At 42.0% G+C, this 17,179-nt stretch overlaps 1 protein-coding gene across 1 annotated transcript; it reads left to right on the forward strand.

The window, feature by feature from the left end:
• Positions 1–11,224: 11,224 nt before the first annotated feature.
• On the forward strand, positions 11,225–17,079 carry galr2b (galanin receptor 2b). Its single transcript, XM_073495107.1, has 2 exons — positions 11,225–11,598; positions 16,317–17,079. The coding sequence occupies exons 1-2, from the start codon at positions 11,225–11,227 to the stop codon at positions 17,077–17,079; spliced, it is 1,137 nt and encodes a 378-aa protein (XP_073351208.1).
• The last annotated feature ends 100 nt before the right edge of the window (positions 17,080–17,179 follow it).

Raw genomic sequence — 17,179 nt, forward strand, 5'->3', positions numbered from 1 at the left:
CCTCTCAAAAGGCACTGCCAAATCCATACAATCGTGGCTTTGAACTGATTATATCAAACTAAGTCTGGATCACACAAAGCTGGCTAGAGGTGCGTTTATGATATGAATAAAAATGCTTGTAGAGAAAGTTATTTTAATGTAGCGAGGGGACAAAATACCTCGTAAAACAGTTTGTGTACTGACCAATAAACCTATAATCTTATGGGTGCAGTACTTCTGGTGACTGTAGCTGCCATTAGCCAGTTAGCTCTGTTAGCCGTGCAGCTTGCGATCTGGATTGGGAGCTCGGATTGTTCATTTGGAAAAAGGATGGCTAGCTGTTTAGCATGCTAAAACTCCTATTTCTCACATTCTGTTGACAATTTTGGTTAATTTTTCAATGTTTTTAACTAAAAAAATTGCATTGCACCTTTAATGTGTGCCGTTGTCCCTTCATCTTGTCAATTGGTGTCATTTTTCCATTAATGCCGGGGTCGGGGAGCATCGTCTTATACTTCTAAACTGTCAAAAACGTGGCATTTCTGAGGTTGAAATACAGTCATCTCCAGGCCGCTCCAGGAGCTGCAGAGAAAGGCTCTTTGAACGAGCTGCCTGCTGACAGAGTCTTTGCTCAGCCGAAATTTAATCTGTAACTAAAAAAGGACACTAAAAAACAACCCCAGTGGAAGCACACCCCGAGACAAATTTATTGTACTCAACATTAAGTGCAGACACGGCAGCATCTGCATGCATTGGTTTCCATGACAACCAGCGAATAATGATATATCTGGCTGAGACCTGGAGTGACCCATTGTGGCATTTTGCAACGTTGTAAGACCGTCGGTCTGCAATCAAACCTTATTTTGCTGCTGCTTTGAGTCGGTTAATGAGGCTGGATCAGACGCTCCTCTGACTCACAGCACCGAGGCTGATGAAACAGCTTTCAGTGTTCGCACGTCTTAGACATGAAATCTGCTACTACTGCCTACTATTAAGAATTTGCTCCAACACCGTGCTCTTTTAAAGATAATATCAAACCCCATCTTGTCAGGGGCTCTGTGGAACTTCTGTGTTGTCACATCACATTTTTCACGCCACGTTACAATCTGAATCTGAACGTCGAAGCGTGCTTTTTATCCAGAAACACTGACCTGACATCACTGCAGCTGGTGTGCAAGAATGAAAGAAGGCCTGCATTCAATCCATTCTCATATTTCTCCAACATTCATCTCTTTTATGAAGTGTTTTGACCGTCAGCTCTCGTCGTAAATCAATGACAGATAAAACAGTTTACACAGTTGATCTTTGCGCACCTTTTTGTTGTAGATGAGTGAGTAATGACTCAACCATTTCGGGCAGCCTTGAAGGCTTCCCACACAATTTGAATGGAGGTGTGTGAATACATTCAGTCATTCAAAGCTTTGTTTTGCACACTGTCATGAGTCATGCTCCTCTTAGTTTTCTATCTGTGTGAAGTCATTGAAAGTCGTTCATGCTCAGCAGTGATGAAGTTAAAAATCACGCAGCACATCTAGAGGAGACATAGTTAGATTTTATTAACCTCTGCAGACACAATATAGGGAGATTAAACACCAACATCCCATTAAATCCGAGTCAGAGAGACGCTGCTGGAAATTAGACACAGCCTCGGGTAAACTCGTCCAATCTGTGTTGGCAGGGCTGCATAGAAGTTGTCAGTATGCCTCTTCCCAGTGGTGAAGACCCGAGCCAGAGGTGAGTGGCTCCCGCCTCTGTAGGCTGAACATATTAATTACGTGCTTCGCTGTGTGCATAATAATAATTGTTGCTTTAAACACTGGCTGCTGAAAGAGAAAGTAATTTATCCAAATACACACACACACTGGGAAAATGGCATAACATGGTTTTTAGGTAGCAGTGAAAAGTAATTAAGTGCATTCACTCAACAGCTGTATTTAAGTACAATTCTGAGGTATCTGTAATTCACTTCTGGTCAACAGATGAAGTCATGTATTAGATGTCTATGACTTGAAGATAGTTGTGTTCAGGGTCCAAAGATGTAAAATGTTTCATTAAAAAGGCAAAGGTTGGAGAAAAGTCAGAAAAAATCGACTCAGAGGTTATTTTTTAACTTTTGGGATTTAAAAGTGCATTTTTCTTCACTCGTGTTTATCAACCTGACTGCAGCAACAATTCACGGAGGTGACCTCCACTGTCAGGTGTTTATGTACCGTAATGTTGACTGCTGATGGGAGCTGGATGGGAGCTGCTTTACTTTACTGCATGAACAACATTAAAGGTTGGAGAGACAGGAGAAAAGAAGAGAAAACCAGATTCTCTGGTGAGTGCTGAATTTAGTGAGGGTTGACCTGAGTTTTAACACACAGACACATACACCCTCAGTGTGTGCCATTGCTATCTAGCTTAGGGCTAATGTACAGTAAAGTGATCAGGCTGTTTGGGGAGAATAAACACGCCTGCAAGTAATGCAATGTATTCCCTATCTGGAAGTAGCGACTGACAACCAAATGAAATCAAGTATGGATTTCTCTGGGTCTGAACACTGGTGGAAACATTTGGGATCATGTCAGTGCACAACTCAACAACATTTATAACAAAGGTCTTGTTGTTTTTAGACATTTCAATGCAGAATTCGTACATATTATGTCTTGAAGTATTTAAAACTAGTTCAAACTCAACCAGCTACAGCAGTAAAAAGCTTATTATATATTGATATGAGCTGTTGTCATGAAGAATAATTATGTAATATAAAATAGCACCAGTCCCAGGGGCCATTTGTCCGCCAAACTGGTACTTTTACTTTTGATACTTTAATTACATTTGGCTTATACTTCTGTGCTTTTACATAAGTTACATTTTGAATGCAGGACCTCTTTTGTAATAATAGTATTTTTAATGAAAATGTAATTAACAGGGAACACACTCACACTACTAATACAAAAAGAGTGTGTCTTTCACCTCTGGCCAATTGATCCATCGGCTCCTCTTTCTTTTTATCTCTGGTCTGTGCTCAGCAGGATCCAGCTAATGTAAACGCTCCACTGATCACGAGCCAAGGTGTGCGTGTGAGGTTAACCGCTCACCTCAGATACACCACTCATTTCCTCTGAGCCTATTGCTGAGATTAATCTCCTGCATTGAGAGGGGACCGATAAACAAGCTCACAAGACGCGTGTGTTTTCACCTCGCCAGATGACTGATTAATAAGGCGGTCTGTCTGAGGTAATTGAATCCGAGAACACGGCATTCTTATAGAGATGTTGAATCTCTGGGTTAATTAATCTATTGGTATTTTTGTCATGTTTTTATTAAAGGGGATATTTGATTGTTTGGCCACACTGAGGCTGTTATTCACAATGGTTTCCTTTGCTTTCATCAGCTCAGAAACCGTGTCACTGCACGCCGCTGGTGCACTGCAGAATATCCTGCGTTCCCTGCTGGAGTGTCTCTGAAAACAATGAATCCATATTCGATTTACTGGATGACAGATCTGGAAAACAAAAGCGTAGTGGGCCGTTGTGTCATCTCATGCTCTTTCTTAATGTTTAAACAGCAACAAAGGAGTGTTGTTATACGTCTGAACTCGTTAGGGGAGTCTGGGAGTCTCTTTATTTAGTTGTTGGTAATCAATAAAAGAGAGGCTTCCCTTCAGATGCATCCTCATGTTGAATTCTACAGAGAACAAACATTAGCCTGAAGCTGCTTGTTAATAATTTACTTTTTCTCTGCATTTCTATGAACACTACCCTGTAAAATTTCGCGCAACTGTACTCTTTGTGTTCAGGATGGAGATCAATCCCTCGTTTCCAACCACCCTTTCGTGGTGATCCATCTGCGGTTGCCATGGAAACGTTCACATGAAACAACACCCAGAGGTATGTCTGAATGTTAATTTGTCTTTACGCTGAGGCCACAATCCATCGTTGTCCAAGCTGAAGCTGTTTGCCTTGGCTACATTTTCCTCACCGTCCACCTTAAATAAGGGTGGACCCTCTGGAGGAGCCAGTGGAAATATTGATTTCATCGCAACTGGAATCAGCATGGCAACTTTTTTGAAATGGTGATTCATGAAATGTATCTCTGTAGTAAATCTCCTTTGTTTGTAGAAGAAGGACAACAGTAAACGTAACAGAGTGGCAGCCGTATAAATCATTGTAATGTAAAGCAATGGCGTGTTTTTGTGGACCACAGGTGGTTGAGGACACGATGCTCTGCCCCCCCGCCGTGTCTGACCGCTGTCACGCGATTCGCTGATGGATGGTAGCTGACAGCAGCTCAGACGGCGTGTCACTGCTTGTGCTCTGAGCAGACTGAAGGTTGTGAGGTTGCACCTGAATATTACTCGCTTCAGGATCCAGAGCAAACTCAGCTACAGCTGCAAGAGCCCAGCCCACGCTGGACTATATTTTCTGTGTGGTGGAGATGGCGATGATGCCCAGGAGCTTGAGTGACTCACTGGGTTTACAGTTGAGCCAGTGAGTAAATAAATGAGGTTAGAGTCAACATTTGGAGCACCAAATTAGAGTCTCATCCTAACATGAGCTCGGCCTCTTCTCTCCTGCACATGATCCTTTACGCAGACTGTTTGATGGATGAATGGGTGGCTGAAGATACGAGGTCCGGGTTAAAAGGAGCAGAGGGAAGCATAAAAATTAGACATCACACTGTTTAAAACGACAAATGCGGAAATTGTTTTGTGCTTGTAACGTGGCTTTTTATTTACCAGACGGTATCAGTCATGACCGGATGAATCACAGCTCAAAATTGCTGCCTATTCTCAATACTATGAGTCATTCCCGTCCCCTGCTCACTTTTGCATTGACAGAAAGTCAGCTTGACTCTTCACTTATTCTTGTAACCTTTCCATTCACCACTGACATGCTGTGTTTTCGATTCTGTGGTATTTTTATCCCTTGTTTGTGTCTTTATCTGGATTCCCGTTAGATTGTATCAAGGCTGTCCATTTGAAAAATGGATCCCTGAGTGCGACGTGACATGGAGGAGAGTAAAGGTGGAAAGCTCCTAAAGCGTCGCACTCGGGGATCAACTCTTCTCGACTGGCAGGACGGCGGCGAGCAGAGCAAGCGACTGCTAGCGTGAGTTGTTCAAAAACCTTCTTTTTAGTAAACTCTGTGTACACAAACAATGTTCTCAATGCTCTTGTTCATGTGTAGAGACCCTGGTGATGCTACGAGCAAAGTTTCATGTTGTGTCGAGTCTTCTTAGCGTTTTAAAAGTAGAGATTTTGATGCTACCGTAATGTTGCCCCTAGCACACCATTGAAAATGATTTTGACCCAAAAACGAAAATATGGTAAATCTTAAAAGTGGCTTTTATGCTTTTACACGAAAGTTTGACTCGGGTTCCTTCAGAAAAAAAGCCTAGTTTGCATTTTGGCGAGAGTTTCACTTTAAGCAGTCTCAAGGCAGCGTATGTATACTGTTTACAGCTCCTCAGTAAATATAAAAATGTCCTGAAGTGATTCATCTGATGATGCAAGTTTGGTGACTGTTGAACAAGAAAAGAGGAACAAAATGTTTTGAAGTATTATGTAATCATGTAATTGGTAAATGAGCAGTCATCTTGAGACGAAATGACGAACAGTCGTTGGATGATTTCCTGTGACTAATGAATTATTTTCCCCTCTGGGACAGAAAGGGCTCTAAAGAGACAACCATACTGGCACCCACCGTGACGTCACCCGCCGGCTTTCATTTAAAAAACCTGGCTGACGTTGAACCAACACCTACACACACAATATTAGTTTTCCTGCGTCCCTCCTGAATTGATTGTCTAAATTGAATCGTGCTCCCTTTTAGCAGACAATGGTTTCACTTACCACACAACAAGCCGTGTTAAAGATTAATACAAATGCAAAGGTCACCGCCTCATTTGGAGAACAGGCTTCTTTGGGTGCATGTGGCGACTCTTTAGAGGGGCAATCAATGTTGCTCAAAGGTTATTTGTCAGGGAACCTCCTGATTATGCGCTGATTGTGAATAGATTGCCGGGACGCCGCAGCCTCCCCTCCATACCTTCGCTCTGCAATCCTTTTCTGCAGTGAAGTGTGAACATTAAAGTGAATGTGGAGGAGGAGTCCTCACAAGGGGGGAGAGGGGATGGAGGAGGCGGGAGGCGGAGAAAGAGTAAGATACCAGCAACACAGGCAGATAGCGATGTGCTGTGGGAGAACAGAGGCTTCAGTGTGCAGAGCATGAGCATCTCAACAGAGCAGGTCTGCAGGCAGTGTTGTTCCTAATCAGAGCGGAGCGCTTGAAGCTTTGGATACTGGCCACCCATCATCAGCCCGGTAGGTTGATCACACTGGATCTGCATGCTGATTCTGTGTGGAGATGTTGGAAATGACCCATGGAACATTTGCAATTCAAATTCATGATTTTCTTTTTTCAATAATTTGATTTCAAGAGATGCAGAAATGTTAAATATGCTCGGATGATACATAAAGTTTGGCTGTCCTTGCCAGAAGAGGATTAAATATTCATGCATTTCAAACATAATGATGTAATCTGTTGCCTTATCTGTGCCAGCTAATCATTTTATAATGCTGAGGACCCTCCTGTCAAATTAAGATGTTTCCCCATAGAGTCTGGTTTAGGCTGTGCTACATCCCCATCGCCATCCTCCTCCTCCTCCTCCTCCTCCTCCTCCTCCTCCTCCTCCTCCTCCTCCTCCTTCTTCTCCTCCTCCTTCTTCTCCCTGGCTCCTCTTTTTTCATTACTCATTGTTTCGTTTCCAGAGATTATAATTTGTACCTCACACCCGTCATGCTGAGCTCTGAAAAGTCTGCAAATCCCACAACCTGTCTTGTCCCACACGCTCTATTAGCAGCTCATCAAGCTCCTGTGTGTCTATCCCCGTTTCCTCGGATCTCCCCTGAGACTGTTGCACATGTTCTGCGCTGGCTGGAGTCTTTGCCCCTGATATCCCACTGCAGTCAGAAAATTTAATATCAGCCCGGATTGTCCTCCCCAGTGGGAAAAGGGAATCAGCCACACCATGACAGAGCTGCCATAAAGTCAGGCAGGAGGATTCCTCTGCAGCGCCAAGCAGCCGATGCTATGACGCTGCCGCTTAACAGCCCCTTTTTTTCCTTCACTTTAGAGTGTCATTTCACCGTGATCAGTATTATCCTCTTCATTTTGCCCTTAGTCACGATTCTGATTATGCAGATAGACTGGCAGAGTTTCTACTCAAAGGGTGTTGAAAGTTTAATAACATTTAATAATTCATTGAAGCTGGATATTGCTGAGATTTGAAGATGGACGCAAATAAGCACGAGGAAGGCTTAAAAATGTCATTTTTTTATGAATATTGATTCCCTGTGATTTAGTTTTAGCGACAGCAGATCTGAGAGTGATTTTTTAATCATTTCGTTTGAGACAAGTGTCCACAATAAAACTAATCTGTCCATCTACAAGCCGCTTTGTTGCATTCTAATCTTCTCATAAATGATCACACTTGTACTGCCATAGATAAAGGGCATTAATTAATCATGCGGCTTGCATATAGAGTGCTAGTGTGTTAATTTAGGTGGGATAATTAATAACCTTCAGCTCAATTCAGATCACGCTACTTTCACGCTTTAGGGGATTGCATGAATAATGATTTCTGCTTCTTCTTTTCGGTCTAATAATGCCTGCGATGGTTGCAGGCCTGAGCTCGGCGTAGCATTGTTTTACAGAGTAGGTGGGTTGTTTCCTTTTTTCTGTTGTGGTAATCTAGAAGATGACAGAACTGGAGTTTGGGTTTTGTTTTTCTTCCACAAAAAGACAGGCAAAAGTGCCATTTCTAAATGCAAGCCACCTTTGATGGTGATAAGAGATGGACACAGAGGACTGTCTATTTCACTAATGAACAAGTGCTGCTTTGAAGAATGAGAATGAAAATTCCCTCCTTTTTTATTCAGAAACCTGCACGAAGAGCTGATTGAAATACACTTAAACTCGATAAAGTGCAATGTGCTTCCAGCAGTCCGTTATTACTCCTGGCACTCAGAAGCTTCTGAGGGCAGTTGGCATAGTGATATTAGGTACAGGTAGAGTGGAAGCCCTCTCTTGAAAAACCACAAGAAATAACAGTAATCTGAAATAGATCCAATGATCAACCTCGTCTCCTAGAAATGTTATTTATTTGCTACTTAAAGGTTCAATTCCAAAGATATCAGCCATTTCTTAACAAACAACACACGGACACTCTGAACAACGTGTGGTACTGTCGTCAAACCACTGAAAAAAATACAACCAAACACGTAGAGTTTGCCGTCTCAGCTGCTAATTAAATGTAGTTCAACATTGGGTTGAGCGAGTCGTCCACTAATTAGACGTCGGTGGCGCCATCCCAGCCCCCATCATTCTTCATGTCCAAGTCTCCTTGGCAGTTTGTATTTCTGTATTTCTTAAACATTTAACACCGTGTACCACCTTAGAAAATATAAGTCTCTCCAAGTACCACCATTTTGACTGATGTTAAAATACAGTAGCGTATGCCTTCTGCATTCAGCTTGCTGTTTTGCACCATTTGCTGCTGTTGTAGCAGGTGCTGAGGACGCCTCCGCCGCGCTGCTAAAGTCGCCACCAGCACTCTCGCCTGGCTCACTGTTCTCAATTTCAGTTTCAGCTGTGGTGCAGGATGTATTCCTCTCCTGCTCTGCATAGTTCCCACTTGAACCCACATTTGTAGTGTGTCTGAACCTTTCATTTTACTGCCACTCAGTGCAGAGATGGCACTCTCAAAGTATTTTTATTAGAAATTCTGCTTTATTTTGACAGTATTAAGATTTTAATGAACTTTTGAAACATTGGCTTCCTCCCTGAAGGAGCTTGTGTACAGTTTTACAATGGTGGATGCACTGAATTTGAGGTCAGTGTGAAAAGCACTTTGGCTGAGAAAAGTTATTTTCAGTGCGTGAAACAGCCACAAAATTGAAAAAGGTTGAAAAAGCGAGCTTTAATGACAAGCTGAAGTCCCAAAATACAAAATATAAGCAACAAAAAGGCAAAAAGGAGAATCCAATGGTTCCATGAACACAAGGGGAAGAGAGAGACACAAACGAACCAATGAAGAGTGAACGAAAAACGCAGACTTAAATACTCAGAGGCTGATAACTGAACACAGGTGAGCAGGAAAAGTGTGGGAAAACAGACAAAGACAGGAACTCGTAAGTAAAACATGAACCATGAATCTATAAAATGAAAAAAAAAATCCAATCCATCACAATATGTTCATTAAAATCCATTTGTGAAACAATCTTTGCAGACTAGTCACCGTATATGTTCACATTCATATGTCATAGGTGTACATATTGATATTTCTACAAAACACGTCATATCAAGTTCACCCTGACATCAGGATATAAGGAGGTGGAGGGGATGATGGTGGAGTAAAGCGAGCTGTCTGTGAAGTGTGAAACCACTGGATGTTTTTAAGGAGACCTTGGGACAATTTCCAGCCATGTTTGTGGCGACAAAAACAGTTTTTTAAGCCAAAACATGAAAACTTTTCCTAACCCTAACCAGCTGGTTCTGGTGTCTACACCTAACTAGACCATAAGCACAGCCTTGTCACAAGATAGAATTGAAAGTTGAACCTACAAAAACGTAAGGTTGTAAAATTTAAAATTAACTTCAGTCACTATTTTTAAAAACTGCCATGAATGGGTATGAATAGTAATATTGTGGGGCACTCTGGATAGAAAGCACTGTATCGTTCCTGACTCGGTGTGTGAATGGGTGAAAGTGGCTCTAAGTGGTCGACGGACTCAAAAAGTGCCGTATAAATGCAGTCCATTCATCTGGCACTGAATTCCCTCACGGATAGATGAGATTGATTAAAATTTCGGAGACATCAACCTTGTTTGTGTCTCTCTTCACTGTGACTCATCCTCAATCAACATCAAGAGAACCTCTTTACTTTTAAAGTACAGCTCGCCATTAAACAAGATGACAATTTCTCAAAATACAAAAGCCTGAAAGTGCACGCCGGCAGCGCTAAAGACGTCACAAAGATGTAACACGTCAGAAGCTCCAATATGACTCTATTTATGTCAGAAATTGCCATGAATAGATGATGTGTTTTTGGCTGAAAGCGAAAGTCTCTCAACTGAGATAGATTTCTGTTCTCGAATGTAACAGACAATTCCTCGGAGTGGAGAGGAGAGCGGCTGAAACACCTGCTGCCAGTGGCTCGGGCCACTTATATTTATATTTGAAGGCCACAAATCGCTGCAGTGTTACATCATTAAATGGCAGCAAACTTCACTTTAAAAGTGACCCACTTTCCCATTGCGTCACTGTGACAGCAGCAGCAGATTTATCTGGCATCACCATTAAATTAAGCTTTTCAGTTTACAGGTACTCTGGGGAGTTTTTGAACACTTGGAGGATATGGAGCAATTTGTTTGTATCTTGTGTGTGCAGGTGTGTCTTATGTCACCATGTGCATTTTGTTCTCTGTCGCTGCTTGGTTAAGTTTAGGGAACAATATTTTTTTCATATTTTTCTGGTCTTGAATGTAAACACTGCAGGATTTAAAATGTCTAAGAAGGCATTTAACACGTTTTTTTTAGATCTTAATGAAACACACAATGCATGTTCATGATAAAGCATGGAAACTCAGTGCTTCATCTTACATCAACTGTGTTGTGTTGGAGTCTTGTTCGAATGCCAGCCTGTCAAGTTCAGGTTGGCGAGCCAAGCCAGAATGTAGTTCATGAAAATAACTAAATTTAAACACATTAGTTTGTTTGTTTGAAAGAAAACTCTGCACTGCACCTTTAAATTGAAACTGACAGCCTTTCTTGTGACTAAACATGTTAAGTATTCCCTGGACACATCTGGCAAAACATCAGCAGCCAATTAAAAACGGGGTCTCACTCTTGTCTTATTAATGCGTGTTGTGACTCCACTGGGGCTTAATTGGATAAAGAAATCTTCTGGAGTGTGCATGCTTGTCAACTTCTTCAATTTATTTTCAAAAGTTGCAAAGATAACTTGTCATTAAACGCCGTCTCAGTGAGCCACTTTGTCATTGTATCATTACTGACCAGCAGTGCATGAGCCCATGCTGATGCTGGATTGGGAAATGCAATTGCACAGCAGTATTCTCAACTGATGTGATTAAAGATTTCCACCCAGCTGATGTGGGAACACAGTCGAAGGTTCTGGATAGTGATTAAAATTTGTTTGACACGTGCATCTTCTTTCTTCTTCTATTTCAGACCTACAAAATGTCTGACTTTGAGGATTTCAGCAAGCTGGGAGGACAAGCGAATGTGTCCGAGAGCTACCAGCTGAACCCCACCAGCGTGATCGTGTCGGTGGTCTTCTCCCTCATCTTCCTGCTGGGCACCATCGGCAACAGCCTGGTGCTCGCCGTGCTCCTGCGCAGCGGCCAGGTCGGATACAACACCACCAATCTGTTCATACTCAACCTGAGCGTGGCCGACTTCTTCTTCATCATCTTCTGCGTCCCTTTCCAAGCCACCATCTACTCCTTGGAGGGCTGGGTGTTCGGCTCCTTCATGTGCAAAGTGGTGCACTTCTTCATCAACCTCACCATGTACGCCAGCAGCTTCACGCTGGCTGCTGTCTCCGTCGACAGGTTTGTTCATCGTTATGTTGTAGAGAAATTACTTTATTGTGCACATAATCACACTGTAGTGTATTATACAACACAGGGAGCACGAATTTCCCCCTACCTACCCGGTCCATGTGACATTCAAAACATCCAGCCACGATTTTCAAACGGCCTTGGAGTAATTATTGTTATGAAAAGAGAGAACGAGGGGCACTGAAGGCCACATTTCCCATAAAGCCCTCTTCTCCCTTCTGTTTGTAAATGTTGCAGCAGTGATTATTTCCATTATCAATTAATCCACTAATTATTTTTGCATGTGTAGTTAGTGCAGTCCAAACCCCCACACATATTCAGCTTACAATGATACAAGATAGAGATATTTACATCTGAGAAGCTGGAAACAAGCAATGTGTGACATTTTCACTTGATAATTCACAACATGATAATTAACGTTCTGTGGTTTGACTTATTGATTAGCGGGTATCTCTTTCGCTTTGCTTTATAAAAAAACCCATCATTAATAAATGGTAAATTTATAGTTAATGAAATGTTTGCTTATAGTTATTTCACTGTTAGCAAACAATGAAACACTTTATAAACGAATTAATAAACCTTTTTTTACTGTAAAGTTACAACTGATGTTTATAACACTTTGTAAATGATTAATAAATACTGTGTACTTAAACGTTATTTGGATGGCCATTATAAAGTTGCAGTTGTTTCGTTCATAAACCTTTGCAATTGCTTAATAAATGTTTATAAAACATTTTGTTGTTTGTTAACAGCGAAATAAGTATTTACTGAGGTTTAACCCACTACAAATTAGCCATGTACTAATGATGGTTATTATAAAGTGTCACCCGTTCAAATTACAGACCACTCCCTCAAATCACACACATGTATGCACTACCTGTTTTGTCAAATCTATTATGTAATACCTGCCTACTTGTACATGGATTGAGCTTTAGCTTTTGAAAACAATATTGTGTTATCTCTGAAAAAGACAACAGATTTCTTTTCTTCAGTGTTAAAACTGCTGTCCTCCACAAGAAAAAAGGCAAAAGAGAACAAATGAATGCAAGATTTATTCAAGGGCACTTATCAATTAATTTGAGGGAATGAATTAAGACTTTCGAGAGTGTGTATCAGTGAATAGAGGGAAGGAAATCCGCGCACACAAACTAGTAATTTAAGAGAAGAGTTTACTGGAGTCACTTTCCTGCCGTCTTGTGCCTTAAAGTAATGCAGCAGAGTCGTTAGTGGACCCACAACATTAAACGCAGTGCAGATTCTGCCAACACTGAATAATAATGAATGCAGGATGTATCAAGAAAGTCTTTAATTAGTTAACACTGATATATCATTTATTAATATATGTTAATTCACAGTTACTTTATACTTTTTGTAACCCGTTAATGTCCACAGGGAGATATTATAAATTCCTTAACTAAAGCAATAGCCGAGTTAATCCATTTTCTTAACATCCCTTCTTTTTTAGTCGTTAGTCAACCACAAAGTATCATTAGAGCCTCTGTTTCCCTTGTGGTTTTTTTTCTTTTAATATTAAATTATAACACTTTAAGAGTTAACTTTGTCAACCAATTAAGGCATGATAAATATCTGTTTAATCACGTCTTCATCAACACATCCTCACACTCAAATGACTGAATAGGTCGATTGCCAGTGACTCCCAAAACGTCGTGTATCACCTTTCCCAACACAACATGACCGAGTAACTTCACTACATTAATACGTTCAAATAACTGATGCTTCTCTTTCACACTGCACATGAACAGCAGTCTCCCGGCTGAAAGTCCTGTGCTTGTTTGACCAAACATCCATTCCCTCCTCCTATGCAGACCTTCCTTCATACTACTTTGCTTGACTCCCTCACTTGTTGCCATGATAACAACTACGGTCACTGGAGGCTGCCGCCTAACAGGCGTCATAATCAGCTGATTTCACAGATTTTTTCTCTGATGAGGATGGCCTGGTCTTGACAGTTTTGCGACAAAATGTATGTTTCCGCTTCTAAAATCTGTATTTTTAGTGGGTTAATGGTTAAAAAACAGGAATTCAAGAATTCATCCTGCAGTCATACATCATGAGTCAATGAATCAATAACACATGCATAACTTAAGTATGTTTTGTATTTCCGAATATAACGTCTTCTCTCCAAGTACTCTCAGTGATGGTGTCTGTTAATGGGAATCATATTTACATCTCATTAGTGTGAACAGGTTTTATAAAACAACAGAGTATCGAGCCTTAAAAAATCATTAAGGGTGGCCGTGAGGAAGCTTTTATCCAAGTCCGCACTTTGTTTCTTCACGCTATGAATTCTTTTATTTAATTGATTACAAAGAGCATTGATCACAGACTCATTTGACCCGGCTGTATCTGTAATTGAATTTCTGATGAGAATCGTGCATTATCCCTGGCTGAAAGTGACGTCCCCCTCAGAGTGAGCGCTCAACCCTGTTGTTGGGCAACACTGTCAGCTCAGTCAATATGGACAGAGTCAGTGTTCAGCTGCACTCTGCAGCCGACACACTCTGCTCACACTGGCTGTGTTTACACTACAGAGGATTGAATAGTTTTTACAGCCTGCCAGCCAGACGTTTCCTGCTCGGTCTGTCAAAGAGCAGGAACATCGGACTTGTGAGGTTAATGAATTTCTGCTGTTTTCTTCCTCGGTTCCTGTGTAACAAGTGGGCAGGTTATAGTTACACTTTGGACCAAGAAACCCAGCAGGAATTAAATCACAGTTCAGCCTGAATGAGCAGCAGCAGCACACACACACACACACGCACAGCCTTTTGATCGAGAGTCAGTCTTTGCTGCTGCAGTGTGCCGCCCACACACTCACATTTACTGTGATTTTATGCCAGAGAAATATTGATATGAAAATGACTCCACATAAAACAAAACAATTACGCATCGCTGTTCTAATGAGGGATTTACACTTGAGAACTTGTAGTTATCTGTTTAGGCTGCAGTTTTAAATATCAACCCAGTCTCTCTAATCTATGTTCAAACAACACGTCTCAAACTGTGTGCAGTGCAGACACCAGTCCTTCCCATTTTTGTGGAGAGCAGATGGGAGACATGGTTAACATCGTGAAACACTCATAGATGATAATTTTGATTAAATAAGAAGTGTATTTACTGGTGTAGCTGGAGCTGTAAGGCAGTACATACTGTAGCTCCTCAGTTTAAGTGGGTACGCACTCTATTATACTGTTGGAAAGCTACGATTCTTGTGATTCGATTCATGCAAACCATTAAAAGATACAACCACAACAGCAGGCCAGCCAACCAACAACCAATTGCTTATGAAGTTTTGACAACTCACCGATGCAGGTCTTCCACTGGTCCAATAAAATCTGACAAAAACAGTCCTGTTGTACTCTCAAAGGTCCAGTCGATCGAATGAAGTAGAATATTTAGTCCAAAACACAGTAATACATCCATAAATAGTGACAAACAGCAATCGCGTACTTCCACTAATTTGCTTCATATTATATAACATGACTGCAGTCTTAGCTTTTGATTGACACCTCATTTGACCCAATATGCCCTGACTGAAGCCAACAACAGCCAACGAGCGTCCACAGGTTGGGTTTTCTAAGCCCTGAACTTGAGCAAGAAATGTGTTGTGAAAACTCTTGGGAAACAACCCAATATGGTCACTGTTACGTCTATGCAGACATTTGGGGAAAATGACTCAGACAGTATCTGGGTTGAGTCAGTTCTTTGTGAATTGAGGGATATTTTGAAATGTATTCGAGACTAAATTTAATTCAGTGTGGTGATTCTGTATTTCATCCAACATGTTTCTCAGACTGCTTTTCAACATTTTAACTGGCTTCCGATTCAGCGCAACATGATTACGAATTGAAACAAAAACACAAAAATCATTAACAGACTGATCAGGTTTAGCACATATGTGATGTCTGGGTCGTAATTGTCTGAGCCACTCAGCCTCCAGATGTGACAAGTAGGTTCAAGGTATCCTTTTTCCTTTCATGCCCCACATAAATGTCTTAAGCCCCATTTCAGTAAGGCTTCAAAGACCAGAGACAGGCTGCTGCTTCTTCTGATTCTGGAGAGCCAGCTGAAGTGTCCTGTAACGTGTGGATAGGAAGGACATGGATTTACAGCTTAATCAGAATCCCTGCCTCGGGTTAACAGTGGCTGCAGTACCTCACAGACACCCTTCCCCTCAGAGGACAGCTCATAAAGCAGCATGTTGAATATGAGTACAGATGATGAGGAGGCAATAACACACGAGAAGGAATGTGTTGTCAGGTTATTGAAGGAGAGCCATAAAAACATCATGCTCTTTTTTTCATGATACCATGCGATGCACGATGGGATTTGTGCCTCTAACACCTACCTGCACAGCACAAGGTACAAACATGTTCTCTGCTATTGTCATGCTGACGCATGAAGGATCGGGTCCTGCTGAATATCCAGCATTATAACAACAACATAAAACCCACCAGCGGATGTGGTGTGAATGTTTATCATCCAAAACAGAGCCCTTCAGTGTGAGCCATGACGCTTGCAGCACTGAGTGTGGAGGTGGCAGCTTCTCTGGGTGGATGTTCCCTCCATGTGATCAAATTGTTGGTGGTGAAGCCACCGAAATCACCTGTCGTGTCCTCTTCACTGATGCTCTCTGTATTTTATTACATTAAATTGATACTATGTGAATGTATTGTTTTGTGTCTTTGTAGGTATCTGGCCATCCGTTACCCGCTGCGCTCCAGAGAGCTCCGGACCCCGTGTAACGCAGTGGTTGCCATGGTGGTCATCTGGGGTCTGTCCCTGGTCTTTGCGGGTCCTTATCTCAGCTACTACGACCTGATCGACTACGCCAACAGTACTGTGTGTATCCCTGGCTGGGAGGAGCAGGACCGGAAGGTGCTGGACACGTGCACCTTCATGTTTGGCTACGTCATCCCCGTGCTGATCGTGAGTCTCTCGTACACTCGGACCATCAAGTACCTGTGGACGGCAGTCGACCCTCTGGACGGCATGTCAGAATCCAAGAGGGCCAAACGCAAAGTCACCAAAATGATCATCATCGTCACCGTGCTTTTCTGCATATGCTGGCTGCCGTATCATGTGGTGATCTTGTGTTACCTGTACGGAGACTTCCCTTTCAATCAGACCACGTATGCCTTCAGGCTTCTCTCTCACTGCATGGCCTACGCCAACTCCTGTGTCAACCCCATCGTGTACGCTCTGGTGTCCAAGCACTTTCGCAAAGGCTTCAAGAAAGTGTTCAGCTGCATCCTCAGTAAAAAAGGCAGAAATAAGGTTCACGTGGTTCATGTAGCCAACACTGTGCCAGGGTTTGAAGCAGGCTCCACAGAGGTGTCGCAGATGAACGAGGAGAACGTGCGACAGAACGAATGTGAAATGATTAACAGGCCGATGCCAGAGCCAAGAGAAGCCACGGTGACACTGAATTTGCCCTTTCAGCGGCAGACTTGACAAGTGATTCAGCTCTGCTGAGAACAGATTGCCTTATGTGAAAGACATTGCAGCAATTATTTTAAAAAAATGTGCAAGCTTCTCATCATGATATTCACAC

Source organism: Pagrus major, chromosome 23 (genome assembly GCF_040436345.1).
Source record: "Pagrus major chromosome 23, Pma_NU_1.0".
In the NCBI taxonomy this organism is placed as follows: Eukaryota; Metazoa; Chordata; class Actinopteri; order Spariformes; family Sparidae; genus Pagrus; species Pagrus major.